This window comes from Hermetia illucens, chromosome 3 (genome assembly GCF_905115235.1).
Source record: "Hermetia illucens chromosome 3, iHerIll2.2.curated.20191125, whole genome shotgun sequence".
In the NCBI taxonomy this organism is placed as follows: Eukaryota; Metazoa; Arthropoda; class Insecta; order Diptera; family Stratiomyidae; genus Hermetia; species Hermetia illucens.
The window spans coordinates 124,498,215-124,519,241 of record NC_051851.1 but is presented as its reverse complement, the minus strand read 5'-3'; the positions used below and the strand labels follow the sequence as shown (position 1 = coordinate 124,519,241).

The 21,027-nt window shown below is 44.3% G+C and overlaps 1 protein-coding gene across 1 annotated transcript; it reads left to right on the top strand.

The window, feature by feature from the left end:
• The first annotated feature begins 3,853 nt into the window (after positions 1 to 3,853).
• Positions 3,854 to 19,963, top strand: LOC119651548. Its single transcript, XM_038055181.1, has 3 exons — positions 3,854 to 4,477; positions 15,394 to 17,105; positions 17,164 to 19,963. Exons 2-3 carry the CDS (start codon positions 15,456 to 15,458, stop codon positions 18,598 to 18,600), a joined length of 3,087 nt encoding a protein of 1,028 aa, XP_037911109.1. The 5' UTR covers positions 3,854 to 4,477; positions 15,394 to 15,455; the 3' UTR covers positions 18,601 to 19,963.
• Positions 19,964 to 21,027: the final 1,064 nt, after the last annotated feature.

Here is a 21,027-nt window from a genome sequence, read left to right as displayed (position 1 = left end):
ATGAACAGAATGGTCAGGAATTGGAAAGTGCCGAATGAACCCTCTATGTCTGATCGCAGGATAATCAGATTCGACATTGAGGGTAACTCCGAAATAAAAAGAATAAGAAGGAATCCCGGAACGGACTGGGAATCCTACGCAATGGACTTGAGTAACAACATTGCCCACCTTCAAGGGGGCGGTGACATCAGGAGCGAACTGGAACTAGAAACAATGGTGGAAAATCTCAATACAGTCGTCATTGATACATATGAGGCCAGCTGCGCGGCTAAGACAGTTAAGTTATCAAGGAATGTACCATGGTGGAATAGGAACCTGGCCAGAATGAGAACAGAGGCACGAAATTTCTTCAACCGAGCAAAACACACCGGGGACTAGCAGAGGTACAAAAATGCACTGACTGCATATAGCAACGCGATCAGGGAAGCAAAACGGAACAGCTTCAGGGAATTCTGTGAAGGGATCGACACAGATCACAGAAAGCAACCAGGCTTTACAAGGCTGTAGCCAAAGACGGGGGATTATCCTCTGTTTGCTTGAAAAAGGAAGATAGGACATTTACCGAGAATGAGGAGGACAGGGTACACCTGCTTCTCAGTATTCATTTCCCGGGGTCTTACCCCACGGTGGCAGGCGACAACATTCTGCCTAACACCCCAGCAACGAATAGAAGGAGAAGAAAGGAGAACTGGAAACTAGCGATAGAGGTATGCTTAGAAACTAGGCTAAGGTAGGCAGTGGGAACTTTTAAACCACTGAAATCTCCCGGAGTAGATGGCATTTTTCCAGCACTAATCCAGAGAGGCCTAGCAATTATCTTAGAGTCTCTTCTGAGGGTGGTAAGCGGGAGCATAGCACTGGGATACATACCAAGGGCATGGAGACGGGCAACAGTGGTCTTTATTCCGAAAGCAAGTAAAAAGGATCTTTTTCACCTTAAATCTTTCAGACCAATTTGCCTAACATCTTTCGTACTCAAAACGGTGGAGAAGGTCATAGACAGCTATATTAAAACTATCGTTCTAAAGCGTAATCCCCTACATCACTGTCAACACGCTTACCGGGCAGGATGGTCAACTGAAACTACTCTGTATCAACTGGGGGATGTATTACGGGATGCCATAGAAGCAAAAGAAATAGCACTGTATGCGTTTTTCGATATCGAAGGAGCATTCGACAACACATCGCACACAGAGATACAAGATGCGCTGATCCGGAAAGTAATGGGAAACACCCCGGCATTCTCCATGGGCAAAATGCTAGAAAGCAGGCAAATAGAAGTACCGACAGGTACAAATTCTTCTGTCATTAACACTACTCAAGGCTGTCCACAGGGCGGGGTACTATCGCTGGTGATGTGGAGTATGGTAGTGGACGAACTCCTGGGCGTGCTAACAAGTGCTGGAATACAAGTCTAGGGTTCGCGGACGACATTGTTTTAATATGTAGGGGCAAATGTGAAGACACCCTATGTGATAGAATCCAAACTGGACTAAGGGTTCAAGTGCCTGTTGCAGGAAGGTGGGACTGCGGATCAACCCAGCCAAAACCGACATAGTACCATTCACTAGGAGGCGTAAGCTTGATCACTTGAGAGCCATAAGATTACATGATATGGAGGAGAAACGAGAAACAGAAGTCAAATATTTGGGAATTATGCTAGACCAAAAATTACTCTGGAAGACACATGTCGGAAAGCCACGAGGGCTCTGATGACTTGACAGCCCGAAGATACTACTTTGGATATGTACTGCAATAGTAAGACCAATAATTACCTATGGAGCGGTAATCTTGGCAAAAAGAACCAAACTCAGAACACAAGCCAGGGAATTACATAAGCTCCAAACATTGGCTTGTGTGTGTATCAGTGGGGCAATGAGGACATGCCCAACGGCATCCCTGGAGGTCCTTCTGGGATTAGCCCCTCTCCATCTGCACATACAGATGCAGGCAAGGAGGGCAATATTCAGGATGCCCGGTAGTATGAGTGAGGCGGGGAGCTACCTAAACCGAAGGAACATTGATATCCTTTCTAGGCGGTATCCCGAATTACTGATACCAAGGGATAATATGACAACTAGGTTTCACTTCGATAAGAAGTTTGAAACACGTTGGAGTAGCAAGGCAAACTGGGAGAGCGTGGCTGCGAGATACGGGTTAAATCAACAACTGATTACTTGGTACACTGACGGATCCCTCACAGCAGAGGGAGCGGGTGCCGGTGTCATTGGTCCAAGGAAAATGTACTTTGAGCCAATGGGCAGGTACACTAGCATATTCCAGGCGGATATATACGTCATAGACAAATGTGCCTCCTTTAATCTCCAAAGGAACCACAGGGGAAAGAACAAAGCTATTCTCACCGACAGCCAAGCAGCGATCAAGGCACTTAGGTCCAACCAGGTGAACTTTAAACTGGTATGGGAATGTTTTGAGAAACTGAATACACTCGGCTCGTCCAAAAAGGTCTGCATACTTTGGGTTCCAGACCATGCTGGGTTGGAAGGCAACGAGGTAGCAGACGAACTAGGCAAGAAGTGGGCAGGGACGCCTTTACACGGGCCAGAACCCTTCTGTGGAATCGGAAACGGTTTAATGGCTATGACTCTAAGAAATGAAGAAGAACGGTTGAGGGAACACTTTGTCCAAGTGCCGGACACTGTCCCAGAACATGTACCGAAGTTTCATCACTCTCCTCACAGAATCTACGCAGTGTCCGTAAATATCCCTAGCTTCCCCAGGTGATAGTTTAGCCCGCAGTGATCAGTGACCCATGAGCAGCCTGAATTGCTCCGCTCCTGGTAAAGTTCCCTCAGAGTAAAAATCGCGAAATTCTCGATTAACCATTCGTCGTTGAAATACGTTTGCTCCGTTAACTTGGGAATACTATTGAAGCAGTATAGATTACCATTCAATAATATGAGTAATCGCAATTTAAATTTAACAAAAAATCCTGCCAGCACCGATTATAAGTAAAAAAATATATTCTTAAAAAACAATTCTACATACCCCATGAGATGCTCGACATTCTGGCTGAAATCTGGAATGCTGACGTTCAAGAATACAACACTCCCTAAAACTTTGCTTTTTCTAATGTATGATAGAAGAAAACGTAGTGGCGGTGGATTTTAAAGAATATTCATCCGTTAAACGGTAAACACGGCATCTTGGAATTCAATTTCCGATTGGCTCACTTGCCAAGTACTTCACTTCCGTACCGAAGAATGACGTGCTAAAACGACCACCTTTGTGCCGCTGCTGACATCTGTTGTCAAAGAGCAACTCTAAATTATGCGGATCTGTTACGCTGTTGCCAAGTTTGCATTGTTCAACGTTTAAATGTAAAGCTTATGCTTAAAGCTCATCTTTGAGAACGTGACAAATTGATTGGTTGTTTCCATAATATCTTTGCGGATTTTCTTGCTTAACTAATACGGGATTTCCTGTGAAAAAATATGTAATCGAATTACATCTGGTTGTCTGGAAATTAGTCATCAAAGGCAGATGAATCGCCATCTGAAATTCAAAATGTATCTCAATTTCATGTTGGCCTTTTGAACTGTTGCAGGAACCTAGCGGCGCCTGGAGGTCGGTTTCCCAACTAAAAACTTACTCTAAATAAGGAATTTAGTAAAACTATTAGAATACCTCCGCGTTTTCGGCGAATTCAATTGAGAAAACACCGTAAAATTTAGTCTGTATGTATTAAGTATCTTTTTTGAATATTCTTACCAAAAAGGGGAGTGAACAATGCATCTCGCGATTACGATGTACGACGGAAATACCGTAGACGCGAACCGATGCACCCCACGATTTCAACCAATCGCCCCATCCACATAGCCGTGCGCATCACTCGTCCAAGTCAAGTCGAAAAAGTTATGAGAGTGGATTTCGAGTTTGTCCTCCAACTTCTCGTTTTAGTGTTTCAAAAGGAAACGGAATTTTTCAATCCTTCATTTCGATTAAGGGCTCGGAAACGTCGGTCACGTAATCCTTCCGATTTTCATAGTGCCGGAGCCGCGGATTGCGCGACGCAAGGTGTTAATCGGATTTCGTCGATCTCTGGCGTGACGTTCGGAAAATATTGAAAATTTGAAGCGATTGGACGGTGCAAAGTGACGCAAAGTCAGCCGCCGAGTTCGGAAAGCAAACGCGCTGGAAGAGGGGCGGAAGGAAAATAGAAACGGAATTTTCCCGGATCGCCGTCACCGGAACATCATCCCGCAAGGACAAGTGGCGCAGAAGGGAGTTGTGTGGATTTTCCTTGTTTTAGTGAAGTCGGTGCGAAATTGGCTCTGTCGCTGAGGGGGACGTTGAACGGGGCCCAGGAGGATTCGCAGGAGCTTGCTTGCGGGGACGATTCTCGGCAGAACGCCAAGGCGGTCTTGGAGCTTTTGGTGGGGCTTCCGGCAGTGGTTTGCTGATTGTGCAACAGATCCTCGGACCGCTGCGCTGGCCGGAGAACTTCTCGGTGAAGGTAATTTCGCAAGTGGTCCTGAGCGTGTCTCGGGGCCAGAATAGCCCAATTTGAATATAGTCTCATTTCGTAACATTTGAAAACTCTGGTGCGCCTTCCAAAGGGATTGTGAGGTCCTAATTGAAATTCCATTCAGCATGGCGGCAGTGCAACAATTTCACAGCTGCTCGTAAAGGGCGCCATGATCATCGGTTTGTTCGCCGGCCGTTGGCATTAATGAAGTCTGAAGACGTTTTCATGTGTAATTAGGACGTGTTTTGTAGACGGCGATTTCAATTTTTTGCATTGCCCAAACACAAACGAGGCAACGGCTCAACAACCGGTAGTGAGGACTGGGGACACCGTCCTTGGATATTTTCCGGCCCTTAGAAGCCCAGCTGTTTCAGACAAACGCATCCTTGCGACGAATAATTCATTCCTGAAGTTGTGATATTTTTTTCTTCAATTCGAAATACTAACCATTTGCTGCCTCTCAGCAGCAACAATACTGATTGTTTCAAGGACTACGCGAATCAAATGAAAAATCGACGATTGCCTCCGCCGCTGATGAGATTCTGATATGCTTGTGTCGTAAGATAGCCATTAACAAGGAACTTCCACCTGGCTCGATAGAAAATACTTAACGAAACCTTTTCCTTTATTGCCACCAATGCAGCGCAGTCACAAAGGCCATGTTCTGCAACCCAAGACCAAACGAGTCTAGACTCCACAAGAATTTTTTCATAGAAGATCGCCACCCACTTAATACCGGACCGGACTAGTTGGAAAGCAACATACTTCCTTGGTTGTGGCTCACTGAACCCTCATCCTTGGGCAAGCATCCAGGTTGCAAAAAATATGACTTGCGGTTTCCTCCAGAGCAGAAGCAACTCATCAGACGCTGCCTCACCTCTGCCCTGGGAACAGCGAGATCGAAGGGGTTACAAGCTGGCATTTGCTCCCACTTTGGTCACGCCGTTACCAGGGCAGAAGTTAGGCAACGTCTGATGAGTTCCCTCTGCCCAGGACAAAACCGCAAATCATATTTTTTTGTATTCCAAAGGTGAGTTCGAAATCACTTGACTTCACAAAAAGAGCGCGGTGTATATCGCAACAATGTTTGCAACAGTTTAGTTGGAAAATCGGTTAACTTACAACCTGGTCTGTAGAGAGAAAACCCGGGGTTTCTGCTATTTCAACCTTCTCTCCTCAGGCTTGAGTAATCTGCAAGTATATCACATATGAATCGCCTCCTTTCGGCATCACCATGGCCGGTGCCTGTGTTTACTGCAGGAGCTACTTAAAACTGAACGATACGCCTGGCACCTTTCCCATATATTGGTCAACTTAAAAGTAGACAATATGATTCCCACTTTTTTTTGGCTAAGCAATCGCGTATATGCGATTCAGGGCTAGATTCAGCACCGGAAATTTACTCCTATTTGAAGAGGCCAAACTTCTGTGGAAGATGGCTGTTGCTGACGCGAAGCGCAAGTGTTGGCGTGAAATTTGGGCTGACTTATTTATCTGTGACGAAAGGTGTCAACTCCTTCTTAAAATCCATGAAGAGTTTTCGTGGTTACCACAGCGGCATCCTAAGAAAAATCTTGATTTTCTTGCTGGGCATACAGCCCCATTCCCCATTCTCTTCCGAATATACTTAGATATACCACTGTTCTCAGCCTTTCTCTAGAAGAGCTGACGGCTGAATTACTAAGGCCCATGGTCCGGATAATATCCAAATATCCTATGCACTGCTACAGGGGCCTAATCTCATCTGCTACAGGTTGAATCCTCCTGGGGACTAGTCTATTATTCGGGTTGTACCCATCTCAAAAACACCTAAGGACTCAAAACTTTTGACCAGTTTGACCTATTGCTCTCATAAATATGTTTGCCAAACTGTTTAATTCCATGACCAAAGTACGTATCAATGCTATGCCAATTCGGCAGGCAAATCTACGTCTGCTTGCATAAATAGCAAAAGGTAAAGATCAGCAAGTGTTGGATGTGATCTGGCTACCCTCAGCGACATAATGTCACATTTTCGCTTTCCTGTTGAGATTGTTTTATGAGTGCCAAGGATAATGTCCAATTTACGCCTACAACTAGGACTGGTCAGCGTTCAAGTTGGATATGGAATTCCCCAAGGATGCGTTCTAAGTCCAATGTTGCTTAATAGCTGTACAACATCCCTTCATAATAAATGCTCTGATAGAATTGAATGATCTTCCAATATGCGGACGATTTCCTCATTTTGGCCACTGGAGACGATTGGTTGTTTGCAAAGGCAAGTAAATGTATTTGTTGATGAATCCCGGAGATTGGGCCTACCAATCAACATAACCAAATCCTAATCTATATCCTTCAAGAGAAGCTGCTCATTAAATAATAATCTTACCCTTGCCCATGTCAAATCCATTACATTTTTATACAGAGAGAAAACGAGGACGGGTTCGGTCAGAGATCACTTGAAATCCATTATTAGTAAAACCGTAAAGGTTGATTAATTTTTCAACGGATTTTTCTTGAGTCCCACACCCCGCAAGGTCACCAATCACTACAGATCTGTGGTAAAGTGTACCGCTACTTTCACTATGAATCCGTCAAAATATTTTGAGAACATTCAACTTAATATCTGATTGCATCCTGAGAAGATGCTTGGGGCTGACCAAAACTACCCCGTTGCACCAGATTTTTGCTTTTGCCAACGAACTGCCTCTCCATTTCAGAAGGCCCCTCCTGGCAACCAAAGAACTTCTTAAATTAAAGGAAAGAAATCCTAAAACCTATCATTTGATGGTTCAGAACCCGGATGTTGAAAATGGTCTCTCCTCGATCTATAAGTCGCTCCGCAGCTTGTTTGTCACTAATTCTCAATTTTATTCCCACAGCCTCTAATAAAATTCTGGTTGTCCTGCGGTATCATTTGGGGATCACCTGGCGCAGGTAGCGGCTGCGTGTGGCATGAGAATGCTACCCCTTCAAATGAAGGGGTTTTCTGGTCCTGGCGTCTGATGCTGTGTTCATGCGTGAAGGGTCTGTCTGTGCGGTGGTTGCAAGTCTCACGTTTTTCCTTGGATATTAGTTGGGGGTTTTGACGGCTGACTTTTTGCCGTACTTCGGGGCATCAAGCTGGCTTTCATCATGGGTGAGAAGAAGGCTGCTATCATTACAGACTCTCTCCATACTTGTAAATTACTCAAACAAACTACGCCATCGCATCACCTACTTGACAAAATACATGCCCTTGCTTCTAACCCCTTTTAAATCTTTAAAAGTGTTATGGTGCCCATTAAATGAACTCACCCATTTAGAGGCCCGTAAGGCTCTTAGCTCTAGTCTTAGCTCGAACCCTCTCCTATAGATGTTCTGAAGGCAATTCAGTAACTCCCGTATAGAGAGTGGGAGAATGACTTTTTGGCGTGTCAGAGGGTTATTTCTCTACCATTCACGCGGCTTTACCCATAATTCAACCGGAGGCTACGCGTACATTTACAACTTCCCAAGAAAAATTACTAAATCGCCTTCAAACCAATCATACATACAACAATGTTTTTCTCAAAAGTTTTGGAAACATAGATTCGGACAAATGTAATACTTGCATGGTTAGAGAAACTAACGAACACATAATCTTCGAGTGCAAGGTTTCGGGTTAGGTGTAGATGGTATAATAAGTTTTACTACAATACCCCCCTTAATAATAATAATCGTTGGCACAACAATCCAATTGGATCAAGGCCTTGAAGAGTATTAGAACACTTCATTCAAGACCGTAACGGTACACTACAGGATTACAGTACCCTATAGGAGGCAATTTGGTCAGCATTGCGCTCGCCCAAGATGATTACCCTGATTTGACTCAGGTACTCATTCACAGCTGAGTCGACTGGTACCCAACGTCAAGATTTGAACCGCGACCTTCCATACGGCAGCCTTGTGCTCTAATCACTCAGCTATCCGGACACTATACGGCATTTGTCCCATTAGTGCGTAGCACCTAATATATGCATATATCATGTGAGAATATCCATATTCAGTCTTGCATTTGCAATGAAGCGACAACTTTGACCTATTATAACTTTGTTAGTAATAGTGCGATTTCGACCAACCTTGGCAGGATCATGCTCTATGTTATAGCTTACATTGCTGCATTTGCTGGTGCTAGGATGAACTTAAGGGGGGTTCCGCAGCCAATTACTAAAAATTATAGTAATACACTATTATTAACTTTATTTAAACAGATATCGGTATGGAGGGTATTTCGGAACCTAGGCACCATATAGTGGCAGCCTCCTGATTTTTTTCAGATTTTTCGGGTGTAGAGTTTCTGAAAATCATCAACGGCGCAACAACCAGTATCTAGGCCTGCCTTAATAAGGAACTCTAGACATCCCAGTTTTGCGCCGAGGTCCACCAATTCGATATCCCTAACAGCTGTCTGGCGTCCTGGCCCACGCCATCGCTCCATCTTAGGCAGGGTCTGCCTCGTCTTCTTTTTCTACCATAGATATGCCCTCATGTAGGGGGCCAAAAATTCTTCGGAGGATTCTTCTCTCGAACGCGGCCAAGAGTTCGCAATTTTTTTTGCTAAGAACCCAAGTTTCCGAGGAATACATGAGGACTGGCAAGATCATAGTCTTGTACAGTAAGAGCTTTGACCCTATGGTGAGACGTTTCAAGCGGAACAGTTTTTGTAAGCTGAAGTAGGCTCTGTTGGCTGACAACAACCGTGCGCGGATTTCATCATCGTAGTTGTTATCGGTTGTGATTTTCGACCCTAGATAGGAGAAATTGTCAACGGTCTCAAAGTTGTATTCCCCTATCCTTATTCTTGTTCGTGCTTGTGTTTGACCAGTGCGGTTTGATGTTGTTGGTTGATTCGTCTTCGGTGCTGACATTGCCACCATGTATTTTGTCTTGCCTTCATTGATGTGCAGCCCAAGATCTCGCGCCGCCTGCTCGATCTGGATGAAGGCAGTTTGAACGTCTCGGGTGGTTCTTCCCATAATGTCGATATCGTCAGCATAGGCCAGTAGTTGGGTGGACTTGAAGAGGATCGTACCTCTTGCATTCACCTCAGCATCACGGATCACTTTCTCGAGGGCCAGGTTAAAGAGGACGCATGATAGCGCATCCCCTTGTCGTAGACCGTTGTTGATGTCGAATGGTCTTGAGAGTGATCCTGCTGCTTTTATCTGGCCTCGCACATTGGTCAGGGTCAGCCTAATCAGTATTATTAATTTCGTCGGGATACCGAATTCTCTCATGGCCGTGTACAGTTTTACCCTGGCTATGCTATCATAGGCGGCTTTAAAGTCGATGAATAGATGGTGCAACTGTTGTCCATATTCCAACAGTTTTTCCATCGCCTGCCGCAGAGAGAAAATCTGATCTGTTGCTGATTTGCCTGGAGTGAAGCCTCTTTGGTATGGGCCAATGATGTTCTGGGCGTATGGGGCTATCCGGCCTAGCAAGATAGTGGAGAATATCTTATAGATGGTACTCAGCAACGTGATACCTCTATAATTGCTGCACTGTGTGATATCTCCCTTTTTATGTATGAGACAGATTATGCCTCGCTACCAATCGTCAGGCATTGATTCGCTGTCCCATACCTTGAGCACAAGTTGATGAACCACTTGGTGTAACTGGTCGCCTCCATATTTAACCAATTCGGCTGTAATTCCATCGGCTCCTGGCGACTTATGATTTTTTAGCCGATGAATTGCACGGACTGTTTCTCCTAAACTTGGTGGTGGCAGTATTTGTTCGTCGTCTTCAGTTGGCGGGACCTCCAACTCGCCGATGTTCTGGTTGTTCAGTAGCTCATCAAAGTACTCAACCCATCGCTCTAATATGCCCATTCTGTCGGAAATCAGATTTCCCTCTTTGTCTCGGCAGGATGAGCATCGAGGTGTATAAGGCTTCATCCTGCTGACTTGTTGGTAAAACTTCCGCGCCTGGTGCGGTTGCTCCCTGGACTTTTCTAGTTCACAGACTTGTTGGTTCTCCCAGGCTTCCTTTTTCTGTCTGTGAAGTCGCTTCTCCGCTCGACGGAGTTCGTGATAAGTCTCTGCGCGTGCCCGCGTTCTTTGAGAATGCAACATTACTCGGTATGCGGCATTCTTCCGTTCCATTGCTAGCTTACATTCATCGTCAAACCAGCCGTTCCGACTCCTTTTGCGGCTGGGGCCAAGTATATTTGTGGCCGTATCCATGATAACGTTCTTCAGGTGGTTGTGAAGATCATTAGTTGATGCTTCATCTCCAGGTCCTCTGTTGACTGCGGTTATTGCGGCATCCATTTCCCTCTTATAGGTGTCGCGGAGGGTTGTGTTGTGGATGGCTTCAGTGTTCACTCTCATCTGATTGTCAGAGGGGATTCTAGGTGGTATTGTTATTCGAGCTCGGAGCACCATGCCAACGAGATAGTGATCCGAGTCTATATTGGCCCCCCTATATGTTCTGACATTCATCAAGGCTGAGAGGTGGCGGCGTTCGATCAACACGTGGTCAATTTGGTTGAAAGTGGTCCCGTCTGGAGAGGCCCACGTATGTTTGTGGACCGCTTTCCGCGCAAACCAGGTACTTCCAACAACCATTTCGTGTGACCCTGCTAATTGAATAGTCCGCAGTCCGTTATCATTTGTTTTTTCGTGTAAGCTATGGGAGCCAACGTATCGCCTGAATACGGGCTCCTTCCCTACTTGGCTGTTAAAATCCCCAAGTATGATTTTGATATCATATCTGGGACAGACTTCGAGGGTTCTTTCTACTGCCTCGTAGAAGGTATCCTTCTCCGACTCTGCAGTCTCCTCTGTAGGGGCGTGAACATTTATGAGGCTTATATTTCTAAACTTGCCTCGCAAGCGCAGAATGCATAGCCGTTCGCTTATACTTTCAAAGCCGATAACAGCAGGTTTCATTTTTTGGCTGACTAAGAAACCTACTCCGAGCACATGGTTTACTGGATGGCCGCTATAATATATGGTGTAGTGGCTCTTCTCCAGGAAACCGGTCCCTGTCCATCGCATCTCTTGCAACGCTATTACATCAGCCCTATATTGGGACAGGGTATCGGCTAGCTGCTTATCAGCTTCATCTCTGTACAGGGAGCGCACGTTCCATGAGAAAATGCGCAAATCGTTGTTCCTTTGTCGTTGCCGGGTCCGTCGTTTTAAAATCCGTCCTATCCGAGGCTCCTGTTGTGGCTTCGTAACAGGTTGTTTTCCGTGTAGGGTTGTTAGCCCTACCCAACCCCCAACCTGGAGGACCAGTTGGTACAATTTGTCCCGTTTTTAGGCGCGGGAGACTCGCCTTCATCCTTCTCCGTCTGCAGCTTTTCGTCAAGAAAGAGCTCCCAGCGGTCACCACGTGGAGGTGGAGATAGGGTTTGGTAGTAGAGCTGTTGGTGTTGGTTCAGCAGGCATTTCCCAGGTTTTATGCTCCATCGTGGGTACCAATCCACGTTTCGCCCCGGGACCTATACTACCCTTTGACCACTAAGTACTAATTGCAATTAAAAATCCCCGCCTAGCTCCCAACCGTTTATTGTATCTTACATCTATGTCCCCTGTGCTAGCCCTGCTCACCTGAACGAAGATTTGCTTGACAGCTTATCGGAACTTACTACCAGATTCCCTTTCTTCCTCTGCGCAGATTTGAATCTCCCCATGCTCAATTGCCCTAGTCATCCTACCCTTCCTGTTGCTTACAGCAACCTTTTCCATTCTCTTGCTTTATGAACAATTGTTCTGCCCTAAAATCCAAAAACTTGGGCCACACTCTCGATCTCTTCCTTTCGAATCTCCCGGGGCGCCATCTCTCTCTATTTCATCGCTCATCTTCCTATATTAAAATTGACGCCGCCACTCCCATTTGAATTTGATATAGAGCTGCCCCGCTTAGATGCCAAAAATGTGCGTAATTCTGTTATATTGAACTTCCTGAAAGCCAACTTTCATCAACGGCGCAACAACCGTTATCCAGTCTAGGCCTGCCTTAGTAAGGAACTCCAGACATTGAAATCTGGTTCGCTAATCACTTTCTTCAGTGCCAGATTAAAGAAGATGCATGATAGAGCATCTCCTTTCCTTAGACCGTTGTTGATGTTGAATGGTCTCGAGAGTGATAATGCTGCTTTCACTAGTCTCGCACATTAGTCAGAGTGAGTCTTATCAATTTCGTCGAAAGACCGAACTTTCTCATGGCCGTGTACAAGTTAACCCTGGCTATGCGGCCTTGAAATCGATGAAAAGATGGTGCAGCTGATGGCCATATTCCAACAGTTTTTCATCGCTTGCCGCGGACAGAAAATCTGATCTGTTGCTGATTTCCTGGAGTGAAGCCTCTTTGGCAATGATGTTCTAGGCGGAGATAAGGCCTTTTTGCCAGTCGTCAGTCATTGACTCGCTGTGCAACACATTGAGCATCAGTTGATGAATCGCATGGCCGCATTTGTACGTCGTCTTCGGTTGGCACGACCTTCTACTCGCCGATATTATGGTTGTTCAGCAGTTCATCAAAACACTCAACCGACAACTCCAATATGCCTATTCTGTCGGAAATCAGATTTCCCTCTTTGTCTCGGCTGGATGAGCATCGAGGTGTATAGGTCTTCATCCTGCTGACTTGTTGGTAAAACTTGCTTCATCTCCAGGACATCTGTTAGCTGCGGTTATTGCGGAATCCATTTTCCCCTATAGGTGTTACGGAGGGCTTTGTTGTGGATAGCTTCACCATTCACTCTCACCTAATTGTCAGAGTTGTAATTCGAGAACGGAACACTATGCCAACGAGATAGTGGTCCGAGTCTACATTGGCCCCCTTATATGTTCCAACGTTTATCAAGGCTGAGATATGGTGGCGTTCAATCAACGCGTGGTCAATTTGGTCTAAAATGGTCCCGCCTGGAAAGCCCATAAATGTTGATTTTGCCGCAAGACAATGCGCTCCACTTTGAAGTCGATGAAGTCGTTTTGGTCCCACGCTCGCCATTTCCGTAACTTCACCCAATCTTTCCCTTTTTCCATCAACTTTGCTGATTCCACTGCCAGCTCTCCGTAACAATCCTGTGATTTTCTTTCTTCTTATTTCTTTTTCGTGGTTGAGCCTCTGCGCCCTCTACGCCTCTCCTTGATCCAGACTGGTCCGAATCTATACTCATTCCTCTCCTCAAGCCTTCCTTAGTTAAGTTCCTCATTTGTAATCTTGTCTTGAAGGGATATCATAAGATTTGGCAAACTCTGGAATCATGGAAGCAGATCATTGAATGGAAGAGATTAATTGGTGTCAGGGATGGTGAGCGTGACTTCGGGAGGTTCAATGTAGTGTGCGCCGTGACAAAAGTGAATCTGTTATTACGCCGCTACATCGCATTACGAAAGAACTTATAATTGGCCGCTGGTTGCTCGATGGTTCCGTTACTTTAACGGTAGACCTCTTATCCTCGATGGCGAGCAGATAAAGAGGTGGAAGTAACATTTCACCCAGGTTCTTAACCGTATAACATCTTGTGAAGTTTTGCCTTTTGTGGATGAAATGGCTAGTCACCGTAACATAAGGATAATCCACCAAAAAAGGAAAATCATCTCGACCAACAATGACTCGCTGGACTTGACGGTTCCTGCAGAGTTACAGTTTCTGAAGATCTAGCACTTCCACTTCATCGAAATCCTGGATCCTCCTGCATTTTGAAATAGTCCGCGGAATTTAAATTTCGATACGGTGAACAGGAGTATTAGTGTATCTCCAACGATCTACACAGGAACAAGCTAATAGCTACAACAGAGCGACATATGATGGCGTGGAATTTGAGCTCAAAAGCGAAGTCCCCAAGGTTGCATCAATATCACTGATTTAATTTTTTCGTATGGATGTTCTTCTTGTTGCCTTATCCAGCAGTATAGGACTTCAATGGACGATGACAAACACCCCGACTATGCTGGCACCATTTGTTTACTTACTCGCTGAGTCAGGCAAGAATGTCATCGCATTTTTCCGATCTGTATGGCCTGCCTTAGTAAGCAATTCCAGACACCCTGGATTTGCGCCGAAGTCCACCAATTCGATATGCCTAAAACCTGTCTGGCATCCTGGCTCATACCGTCGCTCCACCTCTAGCAGCGGGTGCTCCGTCTTCTTTTTCTGCCATAGATATACAGATTAGATGATCCGCTCACCGCAACCTGTTGAGCCGGATTTTATCCACGGCATAGTATCACTCACAGATTTCGTCGTTATGTGGGCTACGGAATCGTCGATCCTTAGGGATTCTCGGGAAGTCCTGGCGGTAGTTGAAGCGCATGTCAAACGTGAACGATAACGCGTAGTAGTGTTTGACGCACTATACCCCATTAAGAGATGAAAACAATAGAGACGGTTGTGTTGTTGATGGTTCACGTCCTTTGTACTAGTCAAGTGTCCGGATAGCTGAGTGGTTAGAGCACAAAGCTGTCGTACAGAAGGTCGCGGTTCAAATCTCGCTGGCGGCAGTGGGATTTGCATCGTGATTTGACGTCGGATACCAGTCGACTCAGCTGTGAATGAGTACCTGAGTCAAATCAGGGTAATAATCTCGGGCGAGTGTAATGCTGACCACATTGCCTCCTACAGTGCTCTGTAGTGTACCGTTACGGTCTTGAATGAAGTGGTCTAACACACTTCAAGGCCCTGATCCAACATGGATTGTTGCGCTAACGATTATTATTATTATTAAATTCTTTCAAGCATTAATTGGGGAAATCCTGACATTCATTCGTATTTAATTTTGATTTTCTGAATATCGTGTGAAATTTGTCTTTGTTTTAAAGATTCAATTGCATTTTAATTGCATACGAAATCAAATTTTAATTCAATTGCTTATAACACAATTACCCGCTATTTCAATGCAGATCATGGTATTTTTGACTAATACAATTTTTATTAATTTGCAGATGTTTACCTACATGAAAGGTACACGCAACGAACGATAGCAAATTGTGATCTTTCTTAATTTATGATGCTCAGACCAATCAAGTCAATTTTGACGTACTTGCAATTGAATACGAACTCTTCATCGTTATTCAATTCCACATCAACCAACATGAGCGGGGAAAATAATGACACCACAGAAGCTCCCTTGCTGACATCTGAAACCAATAATCCATTAGATGAACAAAACGAGGGCGACGGCGCAGATCAAAGCTCAGTGTCAACTTCTCGAAAGGCACCACACGATCAGAATGAAAATGAAGTCATTGTCGAGGAGCACGAGTCTCAGAGTTCTAGCAACGACGGATCAGATGATGTTCTACTTGTAGAAGATGAGGCGTCAAAGGCAGTCATTGACTTAACAGAAAAACCTGCAGATGGTGAAAAAGACGATGCCAGTAACGAAGAAAACGCCTGTATTTTTGAAGTGACCACTGCTTCAGGAAATTCCATAGAGTCCCATGAAAAAATTGCAAAAAGCGGCATTACAAATAAACAAAATGCAGACGGAGGAACTTATCTTGAACATGGGTCGGAAGAAAGTGGTAAAGACCCCACCGTAGGATCTCTAGAAAATGTGAGCATCATCAGCGAAGATGAGTCTCCGCAAGAGGAAGCTGAAGTTTTTGTAATCTCAAATGATTCTCAAAGAGTAACTGACGAAACAGAAAGCATCTTATGTGATACTGACGACCAAGACGGATCAAAGAACGAACTACTCGACTTAAGTTTGGAGTCGAACGAAGTAGTAATTTTGGAAGAAACCGATCACAATGATTCAATTACGGACCCACTCCACGATCCACTTGCCATAGACGACTACAACGCCGACATTAGTAATAACATCACAGCCTCGTGTACAGGTGCAGGGCATTCTGACACATCCGGTGAAGGCGAACTGCTATTCACTATTGCGACTGGATCAGGCATTTTGTCTGAATCTGCTCCAAAATCTGGCAACAGGTTAAGCCAAAGAACGCGGCGTGATAACTATGGTGGTACGAGCATGCACATGGATGCAAGTGCAGAGGAACAAGAAGTGCGTAGCGATGGCTCAGATTCTGGTTTAGGGTCCGAGACCTCTACACTTCAATCAGCGAATACAAGTGCTGTGGTAGACTCTCCAGTTTGTAAACCTCCCCCAGCGAAGAGTAATCTAAAGCGACGTTTAGATAGCCTCAGCGAAGTATCGTCAAACAAGCGACCTAAGAGGTCAATAAATTTCAATGGGGTAAAGGTATATTACTTTCCACGGGTTCAAGGATTCGGCTGTATTCCATCACAAGGTGGTTGCACACTAGGAATGGCTGCCCATCACGTGCAAAGCCGGGCATTCACTCTAGCTGAACACACAGCTGAGCAAAGACGTATGCACAAGCAGCAGATGCAAGAAGTCAATCCGCGCAGTTCGTCCAGTGATGAAACGGATAGCGACGAAGAAATAAGTGAAGCGAGTGGATCGGACTTAGATGCGGACGCCAGCGGATTTTTACAACCTGTTCCGGCCCGTCAAAGGCGTGCTATTCTGAAAGCTGCCGGAATAAGAAAAATCGATCCCACGGAAAAAGATGAATGTCGCGCCATTCGAAGTTCTCGCGAGTTTTGCGGTTGCAGCTGCCGAGGATATTGTGATCCAGACACTTGTTCGTGCAGCCAGGCCGGAATTAAATGTCAGGTAATTACAAATCCTGTCCATTGTAAGCTATAGTTTTTATACATGTTGTTAATTACAGGTCGATCGACCAAATTTCCCGTGTGGCTGCACTAGAGATGGCTGTGCAAATGTTGTGGGGCGCGTGGAATTCAATCCAAGCAGGGTGCGAACGCATTACATCCATACAATTATGCGTTTGGACTTGGAGAATAAGCAGAAGCGCGCCATAGATATAGAGACTTCAGCAACTAGTTCTACAATTCTTAGCTATGGCAGTAACTCAGTTACTTCGACCATTAATTGCAGCACCGTATCTAGCTTAGGCAACTTATGTAGTTATAATAACTTGGTGAATTCAAATCATATGCGGTCGCAACAGCAAATGTACAGCGTAGGAGTTAGTGAGTCTGGTCAAGTTTTGCAACATAATCAGAATAGTTATGTGACTGGCGGGAATAGCATATACACGAATCGGGTGAGCAACTCAGCGCTGCCATCTACATCGAATCTAATGAACGTAGACGGGCCTTCGCTTATAAGGCCGAGACTTCAGGAGAACGGGGACGAGCCGTCTAATAGCAACCTAGCCATTAATGATAGTTTAGCAATGAGCCTACAGAATTCTACGAATCACAGCCACGATATCGACCTGCATTACGCATTCCGTGATGATACCAGCACAACTGCCGACCTTTCTTCGCAGGCAAATCCAAATAATATTCTGGCACTGGGAGATTATGCTCCAGGCAATTCGTTGTATCATGAGGTGTACAATGGGCATTCGTTTCTCAACCAGAATTATTCAAACCCAACTTTCTGTCAATCACAAAATATTAATTATCAACAAAGTTTTATAAACTATACCCCAACCGTGAATAGTTCGGTGCAGATTGGTGATCTGACTAGCGAACCACCAGTCAATCCCAGCGACGGAGGGACAAATTGCTCCGATCCGAGTTACATCAACTTGAATTCGCCAGTGGGAAGTCAATCGCGTGTCGATGCGATCAATGATCTGCTTCATAGTAGTCGAAATCTAGGAGCGACTTCCACTACGACAGCGTCAACCGTTGATTCGACTGCAACTGTGTCGTACATGATGGCGCCATCTGCACAAACGTCCACCTCAATAACGGAAGGAACTCAGACAACTATAACTCAACCACAAGTGACGAAACCAACCACTACTGTCAAGCCAGTCAATTCGAAAGCGGAGGAAGTGGTCGACCTGACTGATCGGGTGAGTCCCCCCCATGAAGAGAAGGGAGAAGATGATGAGAGTAGCTCAAGTGATGTTATTGAGGTCGTAGATGCTGACAAAGCAAAAATCAATGTCAGTTCCGTTGATGATTCAGTGAAACTCACGGAACCGAACAATCCCCCGCTTCCCGTTGAAAGCGTATTGATTTCGGAAACAGATGACGATGTGACAGTTGTATCGCCGGCTGTTTCGGTTGTCACAACCTCGTCAACTAGCGTTGATGAAAATCATTTAGTTGAGACTGCGATAGCATAACGTACGCAAAGTTTTACTAGTGTTGATTTCGAAAACAAACTCATTCGCTTTATATAATGTTTCTGTGATCCATACGTTTAGTGAATTTTTTCACGCTTCTGAAATACAATTAATTGCGCAGAGTCGACTGGTGCGGAACAGGAAATTGATGAAAGTGAAGCACTATTTACGTTGAAAGCTTTTAGAGCCACTTAACATCGTTGTTATGATTCCCTGATTCGCAGAAAAGGGCTATGCAGAGTTAGATAGCATTTCCCAAGTTCCAGAACCGTACTATCTTCCTAATGCGTTAAAACACCAACCAATTCGGAGTACTTTTCAATATTTTCGCTTTTTTTTTTTAATCCTGTAAAACTGTGACCGTTTTTTCTTCAAATACAAGGCAGGCAGGCGTACAGCTTCTTATTTTCATATATTATTTAACAGATCAGTAAACACAATTAAATCACAGACAATTTTGAATAGACGTATCAGAACGGGGAAAACTTCGTAGCTTTTACAATAATTATAAAACAAATCATTGACGTTTAACAATGATGGGCGTTAAAACAAATAGCTTAGTTATTTAATTTTCATATGATGATCTGTTATCATTCTTTCTTAATGATTTCGTGTCGAAATCGCATATTTCATATTAGCTACAATTTTCGGGGGTTCTTCGTAAATGTTTGGACGTTTCAGAATACATCTTAGCCTGGAGAAGTTGATATAATGATACTTATTCTAACTTCAGTTCCTTCCAATGTTCGTGTGAATATTGGAAGGTTGAAGATCAGATTGCATAACATGAAAGTTCTTTTCCTGCATCCCAAACAGCGAGGGGCGAGAATCCACTGAAATTAGTACTGAGTATATCCAATCACAGGTAGACGTATTGTTGTTATGATTTGACATTCACGTTTTAGTTCTTCCTGAAGTGACCTTTTTTATTAAATTATTACTTTATTCTCAAATTATTTTTATGATATGCAAGAATTCATTAGGAAATCAATACCAACGCGAGGATACAACTTATAAATCATATTTCAAACAGAAAAACGAAATTCTCTATACATAATATCGAACAATGTGTGCACGAACATATACTTGGTGATTTATTAGATTGTGTCTGTAGATCATGGTAATGTTCTCCACTATAAGCATAATATTTGTTAAATTTTATTCCTAGATATTAATGTATAAGTAAACATAAAATATGAGTAAGGAAAGTATATATACAAAAAGTATGATAACAAAAGAAAATTGTACCAATTCGATTACATATTGTAAAAGATTAAGACAAAGCAGAAACACAAAACCCATTCGCAAGACCAAAATTTAACTAAAACCAGAAAAAATACAATTTCAATATATGAAAAAATTACTAAAAGGTCTTTTCAAGTTATTTTTCTTGTTTTGTCTCCTTCGGTAGGCAACATCAGCGCGTCACTTCTTTGAATTGTAACGTTAATCCGGATTAAAATGAGTTAAGTCTTTGTGTAGCATGTCAAGTCATTGCTATTTTGTACATCATTATCATGAACGGCGCGACAACCGGTATCCGGTCTAGGCTTGCCTTAATAAGGAACTCCAGATTTTTTGTTGAGGATGCTGGGAGTCCTTGGTCCGCACCCACTTAATGACGGACCGGACCATTTGGGAAGCAACTTACTTCTTCTTTTGTAGTCCACGGACTCCGCTTTTGGGTTAAACACCCACGTTTTCAAAAAAAGAAGGAAAAAGTTGACTGACGGTTTCGTCCAGGGCAGAGGCAACTCATCAGACGCTGCCTCACCTCTACCGACTCCAGATACCCCGGTTCTGCGCCGAGGTCCAATAGTTCGATATCCCTAAAAGCTGTCTGGCGTCCTGACCTACGTCATCCATCTCAGGCAGGGCCTGCCTCATTTTCTTCTACCATAGATATTGCCCTTATAAACGTTCCAAGCTGGACCATCCTCATCCTTACGGATTACTGATCCGCCCAGCGCAACCTGTTGAGCCGACAGCTAGACGGTCATGGTACCGCTCATAGATTTCGTCGTTATGTAGGCTACGGAATCGTCCATCCTCATATAGGGGGCCAAAGATTCTTCGGAGGATTCTCCTCTCGAACGCGGCCAAGAGTTCGCAATTTTTCTTGCTAAGAACCCAAGTCTCCGAGGAATACATGAGGACTGGCAAGATCATAGTCTTGTACAGTAAGAGCTTTGGCCCTATGGTGAGACGTTTTGAGCGAAACAGTTTTTGTAAGCTGAAATAGGCTCTGTTGGCTATTATATATATTATATGCAGATTAGATGCAGATAAATACAAATCCCGTTAGCTGCTATCTCACACACTACTCCTAATTGCAAGAAATACTACTAATTACTATGTATTACTTAAGCAATCAATTTTTGCGTCCGCGGATTTCATCGTCATAGCTGTTATCGGTTGTGATTTTCG

Bases quoted from the DNA above. Each gene is read 5' to 3' on its own strand.
- LOC119651548 (XM_038055181.1), top strand. From the start codon at position 15,456: ATGATGCTCAGACCAATCAAGTCAATTTTGACGTACTTGCAATTGAAT. The intron at 17,106-17,163 runs GTAATTACAAAT...TGTTAATTACAG, and splicing joins AGGCCGGAATTAAATGTCAG to GTCGATCGACCAAATTTCCC.